We start from the raw sequence: 21,839 nt of genomic DNA on the forward strand, positions 1-21,839 counted from the left end.
AAATTCATCAATCACAAGCTAAATCTGTAGAAAAACTGTAATCAATATATACAACAAAGAAACTCCTTTGGAAGTAGTATTACATAAAGTAAAAAAAAAATATATATATTCCATGTCATTTATATTGCCTAGATTTCTTGAATTAAAATATTCATAAATGTTAAGATATTGAATGTGCAAAGAATGGATGGAAAATCATGTTTACATTTCTTTTTCTTAAGGTTATATTTTTTATTTCTTTAAATAAATTTTGTCTAAATAAAGATTGTGGAAAACATTCATTTTAAATGAAAGCACTATTTTCTTTTATGAACTTCAATTTGACTGCATGAATCTTTTTGGTAGTATAGCAGTTAAATTACACAGGAGGAACAATAAACCGTTCATGAAGTAATAATTTAAAAAAAAACTTTTAACTTTATGTCTCTCTATGAAACACTGAAAATCTCTTTATTAATTTGATCAAATTTATGAAGCCTTATTTACTACAATAAATTTAAATTTTGAGATAGATTCTTAAAATAACACATGAAACACATTACACAGACATGGCATTGTAATAGGAGGGATCTAGTCTTTTACTATCCTAACACAATAAAACACATGCTAGAAATTTGGGATAACTAATTTAATATTAAGATTATCCACAGCACTTTTAATTAAAGAAGGAATGAATATATATAAATATATTTAAGCGTAAATATGATATGAGTTTTATATTTATTTGAGTTTATTCTATGCCTTTTAAATTAAATAGACTGATTAAATGTAATATAAGGAATTACTGTGTATCATACGTTTTACACTTATAACTGCTTGTAAATGGTTTTTTTATGTTTCCATTAATAATTTGCTAATTTATGGAAGACCAGTTCAGATTAAGCTGAAAATTTCTTTTACGTATCTAACAATCTACTGTATACTTAACGTGTGCTTAGAAAATCTTAACAATGAAAAAAAAATCTGTTAAACTTTTAAGTACAATAGAAAAAAAGTTTAATATCACTAGTTCTAAATAAAAAAATAGGTTGAAAAATCAACCATAATGTAGCTACAATGGTTATCACTGTGTACTCATATGTATACACAAAATTTTCTGTATCTTTCTTATTGCTTTTTTTATTTCTAGATAAATTATGCATTAGTATACCTTAAACATTAATAAATCTAATGGTAACGTGATTTTCAGGCCATTGAAAATGATATGAGCTCATTTCTAAAAGTAGTTTAGATATACTCTTAAAATGAACTTGATCTTGAAAACTGTAAAATATACATTACTTTTTAATGTTAGTTTACATTAATTTTTTATTAGTAAATAATTTTAAAATTAATAGTAGTTTTTTTTTTTTTGTTAAATGAATTCACCGCATAAGCTAAAAGTTATGAGTAGAAATGTGGAATGGAAATTTTGCGCAAAAGGAAAATGCAAAGCTCAACTGGAATTTGAACTTGAAACTTCCAGATGAAAGGCCATGATGCCTTTGTCTAGAGGGTTCATCATGGAGATCAGCAATCTTTAAATGAACCATTGCGTACAGAACATGCTTTCTATATGAAGTGATAATAAATATTAATGGATTCTTTTTTAAAAAACCTACATGTATTTTTCAACAAATATTGCATGTATATTTAAACAACTAGTTATGCAAAAATTTCATATAATTCAGCATTTATAGTTCTTTTACCAAAAAATCATAAGCAAATAACATAACCTTTCGATTAGAATTAACTTCATCAATCAAAATCAGTAAATGAAAATTTAGTTTAAACAACTAACACTGATTTTCCGTGACATTGCACAATCAGTATGAACAAAAATTTTATTCCTGAACTTTTCAGTGAAAATAACACCCAAAAATGTTTCCCTGCATCATATTTGTTCATCAAATATGTAACTCAAAAAGCTTGATAACTTTTAAATAATTTACCAGATACATTACAACTCTGATAATATAATTCACTCACATGAACATTTGTTTTATGCCTTCCAAGACGTTTTGATGTTAAAAATGATTCATTACAAACATCACACTTCCATTTTTTTCCACCATTAGTTTGTGTTAATATATTTCTCAATATAATTCCTTCATTTATACGACTTCTATTATTGTTTCCTTCAGATTCTCCACTTGAATTCAATAACTCGTTCTTCACCTTAAACATATCCACAATACTATGTATTATTTTCACTATTAAATTTTTTTTCAGTTTCTACTTCATGATATAAATTACCTGAATTTGAATTATATTGCTCAGATGCATATTAGAAACTAAACGAAGATGATGTTACGCCCTTAAAATTCACTTTCCTCTTTCTTTCCATTATAAAAACATTACTCAAAGAAAAAACAAATTCTACTGCATTTAAATAAAATAATTTATGCCCACATCTGTTTACAGAATTCATTTGGTTTTGTTAAAAATTTTCACATAAAATATTAACATGTACAAAAAAAACTTCAAGAATACCAATATAGTATTATAATACTATACCATTATAGTATTTATAAGTTAAACTTCAAAATTTAATCACAATAAAAAAAAATTACAATTAAGTTTATTAAAGGTAGCAACAAAATGTAACATAATAAATAAAAGACATTAAATGGAACACCATAACTCATTAAGTTCTTTTTTTAACCTTCTACAATTCAGGGTATGTATGCAATAATCTACATATCCAATTTTTGCAATACCTTGAATTTTGGTTTAATTTATATTTGCTCAGACATCATTTGTCTCATTGTTAACAGATGCACGTTGCTACTGAATATGAATATTACTTACGAGAGTATACATTTAATAAACTGGTTCAAAAGTTTTTAGATTATTATTTATACACATTCAAAGTATTTTATGTAATAATATAATGTGCACTTTTTATATTTTCAAAATTAAAATACAGAACAATTTAAATTCAATATGAAAACACTACAATTAGTATTTTTAAAATAATACTATAACCAAATAAAAAAACAAAGTAAAATTTAATCAATTTTTAACCTACTTTAATATCATAAGTATATTAATACTAACAAAAGCAAAGATTTATGACTTGCAGAAATGATGAAATAGAAAGTTTATAAGTGAGATGGTATGATATTGACGAAGAATTGGGTTTTCGATACCTTCATGATGGGACAATTAATTATAATTTATAATTAATTTTATTTTACAAAAGTAGCAAAATTTATTTTCAAATGAAAGTTTACTTATTCTGAATAAATACATATAGTCCTTGAATAAATTTATACATTCATTACAAAGATAAAATAATTCTTCTACATTATTGGGCTACGTATGTGATTTCTCTTTTCATTACTATCTCTTTTTTCTTCCTGCTCACCAACGTGACAATTTTTTAAAAAAGTTCAAACTTTTAATTTTTTTTTGGCAGGCTCAAAACATACTGCATATTCTTGGAACCAAGCTTCATCTTGAAGAAGTGTTACTGTTACTGACAGTATCTCTCAATCATTTCCCTCATAATACAACTGTTATACTCATAATCCCTTTGGCCAATCAAATTATGGCTTCACAGTGTTTTTAATATATATATATATAACAAACTTTTAACAATAACATTTACAATAGAATGCAATCATTACATTTCACAATAATATTTATTTTTTATAAATGTAAAATATCTTTAAAAATATTATTTATAATACATAAATTATAAAACACTTTTTACTATATTACTTGGTTGAAATTGCAGAGATTAATCTGATGTAAGACATGTTCATATTCCATTAAAATTAAGAATTCCAAGTAGCAAGAGACTTTCCATTGTGTGTGGAACAGAGAAAAGCTACGATACTAATAATACAATTATAATTTCTTTAACCACATCACATACGACGTGCGACAATAAAGTAATGAGACTGATTTTTCTTTGCAAGATGTGGCAACCCTGCAGCTTGCGTAGGCACACCATCTTTGAGCTTGGTCTATAAGCTAATTCTAGTCCAAGCGGCACATTGATGCAACTGCTCAGTCGTGAGTTGTGCTGTAATAAGTGAACACGTGTTTGTGTCTCTCGTCACAGAAATGAAACCGCAAAATATTGCGCAACAGTATGCCATTTCTTTTTGCGTTAAATTGGGTGAAAACGCGACAAAAACTTATGGTAAGCTTCAAAAGGCTTTTGGAGAGGAAGTTATGTCAAGAGCTCAAGTTTTTCGGTGGCATAAAATTTTTAGTGAAGGCAGAACAAATGTTGAAGATGAAGACCGCATTGGACGACCATCAACCTCACGGACAGATGTCAACTTGACCAGGGTGCGTGAAATCGTACGATCTGATCGAAGATTATCCGTGAAAATGATGCAGAAGAACTCAACATCAATCGAGAAACGGTTCGTCTAATATTAACTGAAGATCTTGGTATGAGAAAGATTTGTGCAAAAATGGTCCCCAAAAATCTCACACAACAACAGCGAGAAACACGAAAAATGTGGCGGCCGATCTGTTAGAGCAAACTGAAATCAATCCAGATTTGTTGAGCCGTGTTAAAAGGTTGGTTTTTTCAATACGATCCAGAGACAAAATGCCAAAGTTCGCAATGGTGCTCAAAGGGATCACCCAGACCAAAAAAAGCTTGCATGTCAAAGTCAAAAGTGAAATGCATGCTTGTGTGCTTTTTCGATTCCAAGGGAATTGTTCATAAAGAGTGGGTGGGTGTCTCCTGGACAAACAGTTAACCAATATTTCTACAAAGAAATTTTATTAAGACTTTGTAAACGAGTTCTTCGTATCCATGCCAACATTGCTGATAATTGGATTCTGCATCACGATAATGCGCCATCCCATACTGCTCTGTCAGTACAGCAATTTTTAACCTCAAAACAAATTTCAGTACTACCACAGCCACCTTATTCACCAGATATCGCTCCGTGCGACTTTTTTCTATTTCCAAGAGTCAAAAAGGCGGTCAAGGGACACCATTTTCAAACAACACAAGATGTCCAAAAAGCTGTGACGAGGGTCTTGGAGGATATTACAGAAGATGAGTTCCAGAAATGTTACCATCAATGGCAGAAGCGCTGGAATAAGTGTGTGCAATCAGAGAGGAACTACTTTGAAGGAGACAACATTAAACATGACTAAAACAGTAAGTAACTTTTTTTTTTTCACATGAGTCTCATTACTTTATTGTCGCACCTCGTAGTACAGTTTAAGTTATAACACATCTACTCTCCACAGGCCGTCACGTTCTGCACAAACTGTAAGTATATGATAACTATCAAGTTGTATTAACTCCAAGAAGTCATCAATATAATCAGATCTAAGAATTGTTAATTTATTAAATCATTTTTACCTGAATTGGGTTTTATGCTCACTTCTCCAATGACTAATTAGATGAATTAGTCATGAATTAATTTGGATTTTTAATCTAAATTTTGGGCTAAGTTATTGATAGTAAATGTACAAATTATAAAGGTTTCTGTTTAAATACTTTGCCACAATGTTTACATAGCACTGGACTATCAAAATTAATCTTTTTTTTTATTTAAATCATGATATGACTTATCCTTAAACTTTTTATTGAGCCTATAATATCCAAGTATACTTTCATGTTGCATATGTTGTTGCTGAATATGTAACTGAAGTGTTTCAACATATTTGAATAATTTACTATATTTTCTGTATGTTTGATAGCACAATAAAATCAAATAAATATTTTTGTATGCCTTTCTTTTGCCGATAATGTTTTGTTAAATATACTATAATATACTTCTTCCTTCTGGATTTTATAAATATATTTTCCAATACTGAATTTTTATTTGCACAACAAGTTTTTTTTAAATAATTTTAAGTTCAATTAAACTGATCTTCATATTACACATACCTATAATATTATATATTATTATATTTCTTAATCTTCCATTTTTCTTTCAATTTCTAATCAACTATTATGTTTACCTAAAATTTTACTTCACCGCATCAGTCATGGAATAAAGTTCATAATGCAATCATATTACACAATTATTTATAATAAATGATAATTTCAAAATATAAAAAAAACTTTTATCAATTATAGAAAGGGTATTAAAGAGTAGAAATCACGACATGGCTGATACAATTACCTAAATTCTTGCTTATAATAAGCACTAGATAGTGTATGTCAGTTAGCTTTGAAGACAAACAGATTTATAATTTAAAACATAAGCTGGATATTTTCCCCCAAATACTGGTTATATAATTTGTAGCTTACTATTTATTTATGCAATCCCTCAAAACAGTTTATAACCAATTTTGCAGTTCAAAAATGCTGTTAATTGAATCTCAACAATCAACTTATATTGAAAATAAAAAAATTCTAATAAAAGTAAATGTAATTTTGATTAATTGGTAAGAATAAAAGATCTCATTTTACTACAATTTTTAGATACCTTACACACTAATTTTGTAAAATCCTAGATAGGAAATAGAACCTCTGGAGAAGAGCCATAGACAGATGCTACTCCACACTACTAATGTGCCAACTGATGCAAATCTTATCATAATGATTTGGGGAAGAAAGGATCAAGGATAAAAAAATGAAAAGAATTCAAATAAACTCTTTAGGAGTGAATGCTTTGGGATTTGGGATCAGGGAATTTTACTGCATATTACAGAAGTATGTGCATTACAGTATGTCCTTTTGTCATAATAGTTTTCAGTTTTATTTAAAGAATTAAAAAAAATTAATTTTTATAAATAATACTTATGCATCCCCAGAAGATGAAAACATAGAGGTCCTCATCCAAGAGAATCGGTGAATTTCAAATTGATCATGTGGGCATTTCCAAAAGGAACACTCAGGAAATCATGAATGTTAAAGTGAAAAAGAGATTTAATGTTGACTTGGATCACTATCTACCAGAATCAAAGTGAAATTCATTCCCCAGAATAAGAAAACCACAGTCCAATATAAAACCTGCAGGATAGATACCCACAAATTGCTAAATAAGTGACGGTTCCAAGAAAGACTGGTAAAACCAACTCCAAAATCAGCAGGACTTGAAAAAACATTAGTAGTGACTATACAAGAGATAGCATACACACCAAAGAAAAGGAGGTACGGATGATGGAATCAGGAGTGTGACAATGCATTAGAAAACCAACTGAAATCCTGGAAAAACTGGTATGCTAATAAAATGCAGGAAAGTTTTGGTTAAATTTAGATTAGCACCATGAGACCACTATTTCACTGAATCACTAAAGGAGTACTGGAAGTTTGATGAGTCAACACAATGAAAAGATAAAATACTTTATGCTAATTTGAACATATCTCCCTTCTATAAAACAGGAATAAAAAACTACCTATTCTTTGACAGAAATAGTTTATGTTTAAAAGTAAACAGACTGTATAAAAAAAACTGTCTCAGATGATAAATACTTATTGAATAAAATATTATAAAAAGCAATTTTGGTTTATCAGGGACATATGAATGACCCTGATAAATTATGAAATTATAAAACAAAACAGTAATTGGTTATTACATACATGTTATGTCAATTCCGTCAGAGTAAATTAATGATAATATAACAGGGCTTTTATGTCATCATTAATTACATTTTTATTAAATAACAATTCTTGCTATAAGAAATAAACAAAAGAACTGCTTATAAAACAATTCAAACTTTTATCAAAAGAAATATGAGGTATATAACATAGCTGATTATAAGGCAGTAAATTTTTTTAAAAAATAAAGTGTAATGAAAAGTGATGATTAATATAATTTTGTCTTTTGGGGAGAAAAGCGAGATTAACTTCTCCATACTAGAAATGTTAATATTATATACAATGTTGTATGAAATAAACAATAACTGCCATCACAAAATACTATCAAAGTTATCAAATAATTAAAACATAAAAAAGTACTACAAAATTACAGACTGTAATTAAGAATATTAATTATTAATTCTCTGTAATTAAGAAAAACTCAATTTATTACAAAATATGTTAATGAAAAAACAAAAGTAGATTTTAGAATAAAAATCAAGCCAATTTGTGTGATGAAACTTAAGAAAACTTCAACATAGTAAATGAGATAACAGCAGTAGTTACTTAGTTTAGAAAGAAGTAAATAATTAAATGTAGGTCTGAGTTACATAATAGAAAAAAACATTTGTAAATGATGTGAATGAGTTTGTTTTGGGGAGAAAAAGGATAAACTAAACCTCTGAAAACAAAATTCTGAACATAAAAAAGTTTATTAAAATTATATACTACATAATGATTAAATAATTACTATGTTTTTTTACAATACCTTTTTAGATTAGCAATTGAAACAGTACCTATTTCTTATTAATTTCAAAATATTTAGTCGTCTGTCTACCAAATGTCATTTCCACTTAAATGATGAAGTGTAAGGTTTCGCATTATTATGAACAGATTTATGCACTTTTAAAGTTGAAACAAATACAAAATTTCTATCTGAATTTGAATGGATTCAAATGATGATTCAAATTTTTATCACTAGTATACAATTTTCTGCATATCTCACATGCAACTTTAGGACATTCTTTATGCATTTTCATATGACTTTTACAGTTCTTAACATTTTTACTGCAAATTTTACAAACAGTATAATAGAATTTCTTAATTAAAAAAAAAAAAAAAAATATTTGGTAAAACCATTCCTTAAGGAAGGTAAGTCTTAATACAATATTACAGATTTCAGTACCTCGTAGAACAGTTCAATATGCATACTTCTAATCATTTTTAACACAGGATCTCAATTATTGATCAATAAAATTTCCCCACAACAAATGCATTTAATATTCAATAAAAAGAAAATGTTGTAGCATATTTAAGGGCTGAATGTTGTTACAGTACATTAATGTAACTTCACTGTTATGTACATGAAAACAAATTAAGCAAATTTATATTTAAAGAAACTTATGTTCAATTAAGAATAAAGGATACATACATATTGGTATGCAAAAACTGTCTAAACAGCATCACTATCTTTATTTTTATTACCTCAACCATAGTGAAACTACTAATTGTTAAAATGCTGTTAACAGTATAAATTTATTATTTTTTAATGTGGTTTGCTTTATTAACATCTCCTTTCATAAATTAGTACAATTTAAAAATTCACTTAATTAATACAAATACAATAAAATTATTAATTAAGTTTTCTCTTTTTTAATTTCACTGATTATAAAGCAATTTCAGATGTGTGATGACAATACTTCCTAAGCAATTCATAAAGTTTAGTTGAATGTCCATTTTGATTTATCAGTATTATATAGCACAACCTTTTTAATGCAACTGTAAAACAAAATGATTATGAAAAAAAGTTTACATGGATTTAGAACAGAATTAGATTTAAATCTTTTAGAATAAATCTTGAATTCATATTTTCTTTTATTATTATTATGCACAATAAAATTTTCTTTTATGAAAAAGGGTAGCTTAAAATAAGACAACACCAGTGTTATTAACAAAAGTTTAACCAAATGAATGAACATTTTATAATGTACATATTTATTACTAGATTATCCCCACAAATTTTACAAACTTAAAATGTAATGATCATAATTCATATGAATTTATAACTATTGATCTCACGTGTTATCCTTTTAAATGACATACTATGGATTATGAGATTCAATAAATTCTTTTACAAGAATCAAAATTAATCTTTCTACTTTTTCCATAAGTCTAAATGTGTGCATGAATTAAATAGACGCAAAAATCATTTAGTTGTTACTGTTTGGAAGAATATTTATGTCACACATGGATACCAGATTCATTTTCTTTAAATAGTTTATATAATAGTCTTTATCCAAGTCAAACACATGATCATTTAGTTCATTTCTTTTAAGATTATTTTTATTCAAGAAAACTTCTCATATTCATTTTTCCCTGACTGGTTTCTGTCAGAATATATTTTTAATGTCCCAAATTTCATTTCAACTACTGTTCTCTTGAGTTTTTTCTATTGTATGTGATGTCAAGATCTGAACATTAAGTATACTCACCGTAACAGTATATATTTATTTTATTTAAACTAAGTATCAATTCATCTCTTTAGGTAAATCCATAGTGAAATATTAACTGCGAAATGTAGAAAATACATTTTTTACTAAGTGTATCTCAAAAAAATTCAGATTTTCATTTTTTATACAATAATTCAGGATATAAGCCTACAATCACTTATAAAACACTACTTTAACCTCAAGAGTAATTTTCATCACCCCTTAAATATTTATATTACATAAGCATGTAATAAGAAATAACATAATAATTCTGCTTTGACAAATTTAAAGAGCTAAAGATAATGATACTTTTATACTTATATCTGCATATTTTTTATTGTTATCACAAAAAAAGAATTTCAACTAATTCATAATTAATAAATATTTTGATATGTGCAGGTAAAAATAAAGACATCAATTGTTCTATTGTGTAATTTATTTAGGAAGTAATAAGCAGTAAATATTTTGGTTTGGAGTATTAAATTTAAATATATTGTGACATAATTTTATAAAAGTAAACTAAGTTATGTAGAAAAAACAAAGTTCAGTTAATTTAAATATAATAGAGAAACACAGCATACTTGATTAACTTGTAAGTCAACATTCCAATATTGCACGGCTGAATTGGTCTGTGCAGAGTATATTATCATTTGTCTTTTAACTTATTCTTTTAATTTATACTAACATCCTAATCTCTACAAAAAATTAGTAACATTTATTGATTTAAATAAAAAATGCTAAGTACTTATTTACATACAACCTCTTTGACAGAGTAGATGAATTTTGCTTTTTTAAACTGTACATTTATCATTAACTATCCGACAACAGATAAAGCATTTTCTAAACATTTAGTCTTATGTTTGTCAAATGTCTGTTTCCATTTAAACGATTCACCACAATTTTTACAAACATAAGGCTCTACATTAGTATGAACACGTTTATGTGTTTCTAAAACTGCTTTAAATTTGAATGTTTTATCACAAATTTTGCACTTATACTTTCTTTCATCATTATGCACCATTAGATGACTTTTAAGGACACCACTTTCTTTAAATGAAGCACCACAAACATTACACACATGATTTCTCTGTAAATTTGAATGAACTCTGAGAATATGACTTTTTAAATGACTAGTAGTAGTATATGATTTTCCACAAATGTCGCATTTAACTCTGTTACGCTCTGAATGGACAGCTCTCATATGACCCTCAAAATTTTTAACACTTTTACCACAAATTGCACAAAGGGAAGAACTCCCCAAATGAGTAGCATCTATATGACATTTCAAATGGAATTTACTTTTAAATATTTTACCACAACGTTCACATGAAACTGGAGTAGCATTATGATTGTTTCTTACATGCATATCACGATTTGATTTAGTCTTATACTTCCTATCACAAAGAGTGCAAGCGAACAGTTCTGAATTCTCTCTATGTACTCGCATAAAATGTAAACTAACGTATGCAGCACTCGTAAATATCCTATTGCACACATCACATTTATGAAGCTCTGGATTGTTAAGATGAACAAATCTTCTGTGCCTCTCAAGGCCATTATTATTTGGAAAAGTTTTATTACACAAATCACACGTTTGACTAGTATGAATAAGTTTATGTTTTCTCAATAATTTATATGTTTCTGTTACTGTTCCACACGCTTTACAAGGAAATCCTTTTCCATTATTTTTCTTGGTTTTTGATGTAACATCTTCATTCACTGATAATGAAGCAGTGTTATTAAGAATTTCATTAGATCCATCACTTGACTTTGATGACACGTTCTTCACCTTGAACACATCCATAATATTACGAATTACTTTCATTAATAAATTACGATTAGTCAATGAATTTCACCCCACCCGCAAAAATAAATGCTTAATTTTTATCATGAAAAATCATCACATATGAAAGCATATAAATCAATCACATGAAAGAAATATGACTTTTTTTCAAATACAGTACTAATAGCAAACAACAGGTGGATATATCTACATGTAATATTAAGAGAATAATTATCAAAAGTAAACATCAAAGTATAATATAATTAGCAAAACATTTTGACAAAAAGTGCATGGAAATATCTTAGAATTGCTACTGATGGCTTACCATATCTGCTATTTTGAATTTAATTAAAAATCTTTTTAAAGAAACATTCCAAAGTGTTAAATTTTACTTGGAGTATTGTAGAGAAGACACTTACTATATTCTTGTTAATCTAATAGAAAAAAATCTAATAAATTAAACCTTTATTTATTACAAAAAGTAATAATCTAATCATAATTAACCGTTTCTTTAATATTATCTAAAAGGTATTTTAAAACTTTAAATTATTTACTAACATTATTTCCTCATAAAAAGCTTATGACTAGAAATGAATGTTAGTGTCATAGAGATATGTTAGCGATTGATTTCCTAAGTAGAAGGTTGACAGCTCAAGTCAAAGCAGACCAATTATAATTATATTAATTAATAGATCCTTATTACTGCCTACTGTCTATCATTTAATATTTGTATTTCATTAAACAATGTATCCTAGGTTAGAAAACAATTATTGTAAAAAGCTTCCCATTTTACTAATAAAAGGGAACTTTATTGCTACATATAGAAGCTATTTTGCAGTAAAAGGGAGATTAGTAGAGGTACATTATTGCAGAGGGAAACCATTCATAAAACATGTGAGATGATGACACCATAGATTTTTTATAGTAAAATTATATAATACACTTTTGTACTGATATAACTACTCAATTTGTCAGCCAATATCATAAATAAATAACTCATGAATTTAGTTAGCATACACTTCAAACAGCACAAAATAAAACAACTGATTGAAGGTTAAAATAAATCTTTAAAAGAATTTTTACTAATATAAATATTTACTGAAATATATAACAGTAAAAGAAATTTACTTCTTAATACATTTATGTCTATAATGCATTAAGTGAACAATTATTTGCACAACTGGTATATACTGGTTTTCACTTAAATGAATCACCACGATGTTGACAAACAAAACAGATCTGTATTTGAACATTTTATTACACACAACACATTTATATTTTCTGTTGTCATAATTATTAAAATGGATTTAGTTAAAGCAAGTCCATTTAGCTAAGCAATGGACTTATTAAAGCCTCTTTTTTCTCTTAAATAAATAGATGGTTTTTTATGACTACTCAGTTATCACCAAATATTTTCTCCTCATACATTATATAGAGCTTTATGGTACTTTTAACAAATTTGATATAATCCTTGATCATATCATGAACATTTACCATAAATTTCACAAAGTGAAGTATAAATAAAATGAACTGCTTCTAGATGGTTTTTAAATTATGTTCAGTTTTCACTACTGCAGTGGTCACATGATGCTGGATGTTATTATAAACATCTCTTTTTTGTATATCATAATCTGATGATTCTTTTTTTTAAGAAAATAATTTAACCCAGGAAGATGCTTGTGAATGGGAATATGATAAATGAAATTAAAAATTTAACCACAAATATTTAATGGAAACAGTTCATCATCATTTCCATATATTAGCGTAAAGTGTAATTTCAGTTATTTCTAACTTTGTACATAAATTATAATATTTTTAAAATTATAAAAGTCTGAAATATCCCCATAAATACGTTTTTTATGTTTGTTAAGAACACTTTGAAAATGAAGGTTTCTAAAACCTTCACCAGAACACATACTTCACAAGACTATCCCTTTGTTTCAAATTTATTTATACATAATTAAGTTAGTCCTACTGCTACTAGGAATTCGTTAATTTCATCATACAAAATTAATAACATGTTTCTCACCTTAAACTTACCATAAAATTAACAAATTACATTTTTGTTATTAAATTAATTATTATTACTCAATCAATTCTACCCCAGCCAAAAAAATCACAAAAATGTATAACTTTAAGTCTTCATATTTAAATTCTTCAAGTGATTTTTTATTTGCTTTATCTGTTATACATTTCCTGATCATACCCCTATGTTATTGTATGCAGAGTTTTACACATGAAAGAAAGAAATGTGTGAAAGTAACACATATATAATTATTATGTTTTATAATTTTTTGTTTACTTAATATGCTAAATTTGTAACAAAAATGTAGTCTTAAATAATATAACAACTAAATAAATTAATAATGTCAACACCTTTATAATGATATTATAATATTAATAACAATTTGAAAAAACATTTTAAAAAATTTGTCATTAATAAATTTAGAAATTCAAAAATTGATGCAAAAAAGTTTTACATCAAAATTACAAAACTGAATTACTTAAATGCAATATAACTTTGTTTAAAAAAAATTCTTTAAAAAACTTTTATTCTAGTTGACTAATGTGATACTTTTATTAAACATGAATTGCAATTCTTCTTTGATTTTGTTTAACATTAACAGCATTCTCAAATATGTTAGAAAATTTTTTTCTCTGGTATTATAAGTATGATAAGTCTTGGTCAAATTTAGTTTGAAACTATCAATTTTTATAAAATAATCAGATGAAATAACACTATTCCAAGACTCAAACCTTTTAATTTGATCAACAATAAATTTTACATGATCCACAGAATTATTCCAATTTATATATTTATATTCTGCTAATAAATCCACTCATATATGAGGGTGTACATTAATTTTATAAATAATAATTAATTTATATTAGTGAGACTTGGGTCACAATGAAGAGAGATTTTTTTTCTTACATCGGGCAGAAATTTGGTTCTCAGAGAGCAACAGTTGGTTACACTACATTGGACACAAAGAGGAATAAAGAGATGTATTCTCTTCTAGAATTAGGGATATTTCCTTTATTAGAGACCATTCAGCGATATAAATTCAACTAGCGTGCTCACACATTGATAGAATGAACACCAGCCAGCTAAAATTCTGAAATATAAAACAGATGGGAGAATAGATCTGTATTACATGTAGAGGAAGACCTCTGAAAAGATGGATCCCAGAACAGAGTACACAGTTTCCTGTGAAGTGGGGAAGAAGAATTAATAGAGACACAGAAATATGAAAATACATAATCAAATTACTACTTAATGTGAACCAAATGTAGGGATCCCAGCTGTCTATTGAGCTCCATTTTATTGTGGTTGTTAATACTGGGTGATTCGAAAAGCATTTAACAACTTTAAAAGCCTATAAAAATTATTTAGATAGCTTACAGATTTGGTTAAGGTCTCTCATTTCATAGAAAACACATCAAATTTGTCACCCAACATTCACTTTGGTTCAATATGGCTTCCATTTGTAATGCAACATATATCCCACCTGAAGTTGACTTAATTCCAGACTGTAGTCAGCAAGTTGGGAGTTACCTCTGCAGCTGCAGCATTAATTCCAAATTATAGCGCAACAACATCAGCAGGCAATGGTGGTATATAAACCCGATCTTTAATGAAACCCCCACAAGAAAAAATATAGCAGGGTCAAATTTGGGGAGCGAGGTGGCCGTACAATTGGACCTCCATGACTGATCCATCAACCTGGGAATTGAGTATCAGGAAAATCTCAGACTTCTAGGCAGTAGTGTGAGTGGTGCTCAGTCTTACTGATAGTAATGGCATCCACTTTGGTCATCATAGTCTAACTGAGGAATTGGAAAATTTTGAAGCATGTTCAGATAAACATACATTTTTACAGATGCCTCCTGGAAGAACAGGGCGTACAGTATTTGTTTGTTTAGAGCACAAAAAACATTGAACATAGGGCTATAATGAATGCTGCAAAGTTTCATGAGGGTTTTCACTACCCCAAATTCAGCAGTTATGAGTGTTCACCTTGCCACTGATGTGAAACACTGACATCACTAAAAATTACATTGTCTAAAAATATATCGTTGTCTGCAATTTTATCCATCATTTACACAGAATTGTAACCAAGCAACTTTGCTGTCATCTGTAATGTGTTCAACCACAGTTAGTTTGTATGGCATCAAGTGCAACCGTTTAGGTACTATACAACAAACAGTCATTTGTAGAATGCCAGTCTCATGTGATGCATGTTGAGTTGATTTCTTCAGACTACGTGCAAAGCTTTTTCTGAGTTGGTCCACAGTAGCTTCAGAGGGGGGGGGGGCATCCTGGTGATTTTGCATGTTTAACAAAACAACCAGTCTCAATGAAGGTTGGGTGCAAAGAGTAAATTGTATGCCTACTAGGAGGCTCCCACTGTACTCTCTATGAAAATTGTGAACCACAACAAACAGCCAACATGTTCCGAACCAGTAAATGTATCCATTTTTAACAAAACTGGTGAACACTGGTGGCTGAAATTGGTATTAATGAACTATGTAGTCAAAACTTGATAAATTTTGCTATGAAATGAGAGCTTAACTGAATCTGTAAATTATCTAAATAAATCTTTATTTGTTTTTAAATTTGTGAAGTCCTTTTTGAATCACCGGGTATAATCGAAGAATTGTCAAAAAACTAAGAATGAGTACAAAAGGAAATTAATTATATTTAAACTTAAGCAATTTTTTTAAAATATTAGTTTAGAAAAAATAACACATGGAACCAGTACAATACTGTTAACTGCATTTTGACAGCCATATGGTTATAAAACATCTGATATGTCTAAGAAAGTATAATTTTGAAATCAACTGTAAAATTTCTTTAAAATATTCATTGTAAGATAGATATATGAGCAGTTTATAGATTGAAAGAGTAACTTTTCGGTATTTACACTAAATATGAAAAATGTACACTACAACACAATGCAAAGCAATTTATAATCAATTTCTATTAAAAGATATAATTAGTGTAAACTGCTAAACTAATTGCTTAAAAACAATACTGTGAATGAAAAAATATAATTCTTATTATTTTAAATACAAATGATTCAACAATAAAAAAAACTTTGAGCATGTTAACTGTAATGAATAGGTATTATAGATTTACACACGCATCAAATTCTCTTTTAGATTTCATTCATGAATTACCAATTTATGTTGCATATTTATGAAATCATTTTAAGAACATTTACTTATATGTTTATCAAATGTCTGTTTCCATTTAAAAGATAAACCACAAGTTTTACATGTATAAGGTTCTAAATTTGTGTGAACACGTTCATGTGTTTTTAAAACCGTTTTAAATTTAAATGTTTTATTACATACATCACACTTATGCTTCCTCTCACCATTATGTATGATTAGATGATTTTTAAGTAATCTGCGGCTTTTTAATGAAGCACCACAAATTTCACAAACAATATTTTCATTTTTATTTAAATGAATACTCTTTTTATGATTACGTAAATGTACATCACTTGTATATGTCTTTCCACAAATATCACAAGTGACTCTAGAATGTTTAGTGTGCACAAATTTTATATGGCGATCTATACTTTTAACACTTTTACCACAAATTTCACAAACAGAAGGACTTCCAAAATGAACCAATTCTAAATGGTTTTTTAAATAATGTTCACTTTTAAATATCTTACCACAACGTTCACATGATATTGGTGTGCTGAGATGAACATCACTTAAATGGGTGTCATATGTTGATTTAAATTTAAACTTTTTGTTACATAAACTGCAAGTAAATGGTTTATCATCCAGTTTGTGCACTCTCATAAAATGTACATGAACTTGCACAGCAGTCTTAAATGATTTACCACATTCTTTACAGCTAGGATAACCTGCATTACCACTATGAGCCATTTTGAAATGTCTTTTCACACTACGATAATGTTTAAATGTTTTATTACACAAATCACACGTTCGCTTAACATGAATCGTTTTATGTTTCATATATAATTTATATGTTTCTGATATTACTCCACATTCTTTACAAGGCCAGGACTTTCCGTTTACTGATTTATTACCTTCATTTACAGATAATGAAGTAGTGTGGCTAATAATCTCTTTAACTCCTTTGCTTGGATTTGAAGACATGATTTTCACCTTAAACATACCCAAGAATTACTTTTTTCAAATAGAATAGTAATAAATATTAACCAGCCCCAATAAAAATTGAGTTATAAATATCATGACTGAAAATTATAGCACATTATTATTAATATTTCATGCTGAAGGATTGTTCTGTCAATAGATCTTACGTATTTTTTCATGTAAGATAACATTTATTTTATAGGAATATTAAATAAAAACCTAGGTAAATTTATTTCATTTCTATTTACATAATTTTCAATTGTTTTTTAATTAATGTGATGAGACTGAGAGAATTAATCATAGCCATAGAAATTTGTATTACTCATGAAAAAGTAATTTGTTACTTCCAAGATAAAATTACAAAATACTTTTTGCAGGAAGTAGTCCTTTTATTTTTACATCATTCATAATCTTAAAAGTACATACAAAAATAAAAATAAAATATAATACATGTTCCACAGTACAAAGCATAAACTGAAAATTTTCAAGTTGTATAAATTTCTTAAGATATGTACAGGCCATTTTAAAAAATAAATAGGCACATGTTTTACAAACTAATTAGTTAAAAACAAAAAATACTTGCAACGTGATGAACAGCATTTCTATTACACAAACAGTGTTGCAGACTAATTAAAAATAACCTTACACGGTTCAAATGAAAACACATAAATCTTTTAGACACTGAAATTGTGACCAAAAACATAACAGGCAAACACATTATCAATCTGGATATCACGCCTTTGGGTGCAGAGGAGAATATCTTTACTTTACATAAACTACAGAAAGAAATGTATAGTGTAAATATATTTTATATTTGACAAAAGATTCAACTCATAAACCAAATAATGAGTTGAATAAATTCAACTCATTTTTTAAACCAGTGAATGCAAACTTAATCATATAACGCTATAAAGAAAATTTCATAACCGATTGAATTGTTCAGAAATTATGTAAAAAGGTAGAGATGAACAAATACCAAATTCTTTGTCTATTATTTTTTTAAGTTCACAAAGATGTCTGATTATATCTTCAAATTCTAAGGCTAATATTTTAAATAATTAATTCTTCTGTTTTACAGCGATAAAAATTTTATTAGATAAAAACAGAACCGTTAGATGTATATCTATCATTATTTTTAGTGAATTTAGCAAACAATATCATTTTGATGCATTGTAAGGAAGGAATTAGGTAAAGATTAAGATATTCTAAATATTCTATTCTAAGAATGGGATTCTTAACCAGACAATCCAGCAGCAGCTTATTTACTATTCAAGATCTTAAAATGATTATAGTTATTGTTTGACAACAAATATATAATACAAATAAGGGTAATATCTAAGTAGTTATCAGAAAAAATGCTTTTGATATAATTGTGCTAGAAACAATAATATTCTGGGAGTTACACAGACCTTATTCTACTGAACACTTTTAATACTCATCACTTTTTTCCACAAATGTGTTTATACAGTTTTCAACATCACAATATATCTACAGATACATTATTGTAGTACATCAGAATAATTTTTGTCGACGTATTTACTTAAATCTTGACATAATCATATTTACTTAATGTAAATAATCTCTTGACATTTTATATGATATTAAATTTACTTAATCTTAATTTAACTTACTTAATAAAATTGAAAGCGACTCTCACTCACTTCATTGTAAAATGATACTCTATATTTAGTTATTGAAACTAAGTAATTATTTTTAAGTTTATATTTTATTTTACATCAAAAAATTCTTCTAAATTCATCATATTCTTCTTTGTCTCTTTTGTTATAGGAATGACATACTCATACATCTACAACATACCTCTTGGAGGAATTACTGATGCATATAAAACACTTTTATTTATTGTAATCTAAATATGTGTTGGTACCAAAATGTAGTGCGATTTCTTAACACGAGAGTAAGAGGATCTTCTTTCCGTATTTTAAACCAAAAATATGTGTCCTTTAAGTCAGTATTATTATTATTCATTAAGCCTAGCTTTGATTGTTCCAAAATTTCAGAAATCTACCCGTTCCATTTCAAAAATAAAAAACATTTAAAAAGAAATCTTCAATAATATATTTTCTCTGGGAATAAATAAATAACTTAGAAATTCTTTTTTGTATTTCAATCAACACAAAGCCTCTGCTACACAACATGACACTAAACTCTGAACATAAAAACTTGTTTTATATATATCCCTTAAACTGAAAATATACAAGTTTATTTATTGTCTAACTAAATTTCCTTTTCTAGCATGTATTTATATGAATCTTTTAAATATTTTTGTTTAATACCCTTTCAATTACCAAGGTGAAATTTAAATATAACATATAGGAACTGGATACAAGTCACAAACTTCTGCCACTTCAGAATCTTCCGTATTAAAATGAATCTGATATCAAACAAACTTGACAGCTAATACAGGATATGAAATTAGACAAATATAATTCAAATATTTGAAATACATTTGTTTTTACGATTTACTACCATTTTCTACAAATTTATAATCAGATTCTTCCTTATAATAGCCATTTTTATGTAAAGGACTTTGATGAGTCATACTTCATAAAAAATTTCAACTTTAAAGAAAACATATATAGCCTTATTCTTTATCATTCTTCAATTAAACAACAATACAGTCTATTCAAAGATGACTGAACATTATCTTCCAACAGAAGGTAAGCAATAGAAAAAAATTAACAATTTTGAGCAAAATGAGAATGTTGAAAAGTAGGTACAAATTATACAATATCAACTGATACAAAGGAACAAATTCTAAGAAAGTATAATTGAGAAATCAACTGTAAAATTTCTTTAAAAGGTCCATTGTATGATATCTGAGCAGTTTATTAACTGAAAAGTAACTTCTTGGTAACTACAATAATTATGAAAAAATATATACAACACAATCCAAAGAAATTTATAACCAGTTTCTATTAAATGATATGATTAGTGTAAATTGTTAAACTAATCAATTAAAAACAATACTATGAATAAAAAAATATAATTCTTATTTTTTTCAAAACCAAATGACACAATGATAAAAAAACTTTGAAACATGTTAACTATAATGAATAGGTATTATAGATTTACACAGTCAAATTCTCTTTTATACTTCATTCATGAATTACCAATTTATGTTGCGTATTTATGAAATCATTTTAAGAACATTTACTTCTAACTTCGTGTGAACATGTTCATGTGTTTTTAAAACCATTTTAAATTTAAATGTTTTATTACACAGATTGCACTTATGTTTCCTCTCACCATTATGTAGCATATGTATGTATGTTGCATTTTATGAAATCATTTTAAGAACATTTACTTATATGTTTATCAAATGTCTGTTTCCATTTAAAAGATACACCACAAGTTTTACATGTATAAGGTTCTAAATTTGTGTGAACACGTTCATGTGTTTTTAAAACAGTTTTAAACTTAAATGTTTTATTACAAACATCGCACTTATGCTTCCTCTTACCATTATGTATGATTAGATGATTTTTTAGTAAGCTGAGGCTGTTTAATGAAGCGCCACAAATTTCACAAACATGATTTTTATTTACATTTAAATGAACACTCTTTTTATGATTACGGAAATGTACATCACTTGTATATGTCTTTCCACAAATATCACAAGTGACTCTAGAATGTTTGGTGTGCACAAATTTTATATGGCGATCTATACTTTTAACACTTTTACCACAAATTTCACAAACAGAAGGACTTCCAAAATGAACCAATTCTAAATGGTTTTTTAAATAATGTTCACTTTTAAATATTTTTCCACAACGCTCACATGATATTGGTGTGCCAAGATGAACATCACTTAAATGGGTGTCATAGCTTGATTTAAACTTAAACTTTTTGTTACATAAACTGCAAGTAAACGGTTTATCATCCTGTTTGTGGACTCACATAAAATGAACATGAGCTT

The 21,839-nt window shown here is 27.4% G+C and overlaps 1 protein-coding gene across 7 annotated transcripts in view; it reads right to left on the reverse strand.

Moving 5' to 3' along the window:
* The window catches only part of LOC142326076 (uncharacterized), a 291,623-nt gene that overhangs the window by 102,157 nt on the left and 167,627 nt on the right, over nt 1-21,839 (reverse strand). Inside the window, exon 5 of one of the 7 annotated variants that reach the window (XM_075368205.1) lies at nt 1,969-2,157. The exons of 5 other annotated variants lie outside the window; for them this stretch is intronic. In XM_075368205.1, the coding sequence (XP_075224320.1) occupies nt 1,969-2,157 (189 nt within the window). Of the gene's footprint in view, nt 1-1,968; nt 2,158-10,466; nt 11,771-21,839 lie in introns of those variants that run through there. One more of the 7 variants, XM_075368209.1, reaches the window with a different exon arrangement.

Source organism: Lycorma delicatula, chromosome 6 (assembly GCF_047948215.1).
Source record: "Lycorma delicatula isolate Av1 chromosome 6, ASM4794821v1, whole genome shotgun sequence".
NCBI classification, from domain to species: domain Eukaryota; kingdom Metazoa; phylum Arthropoda; class Insecta; order Hemiptera; family Fulgoridae; genus Lycorma; species Lycorma delicatula.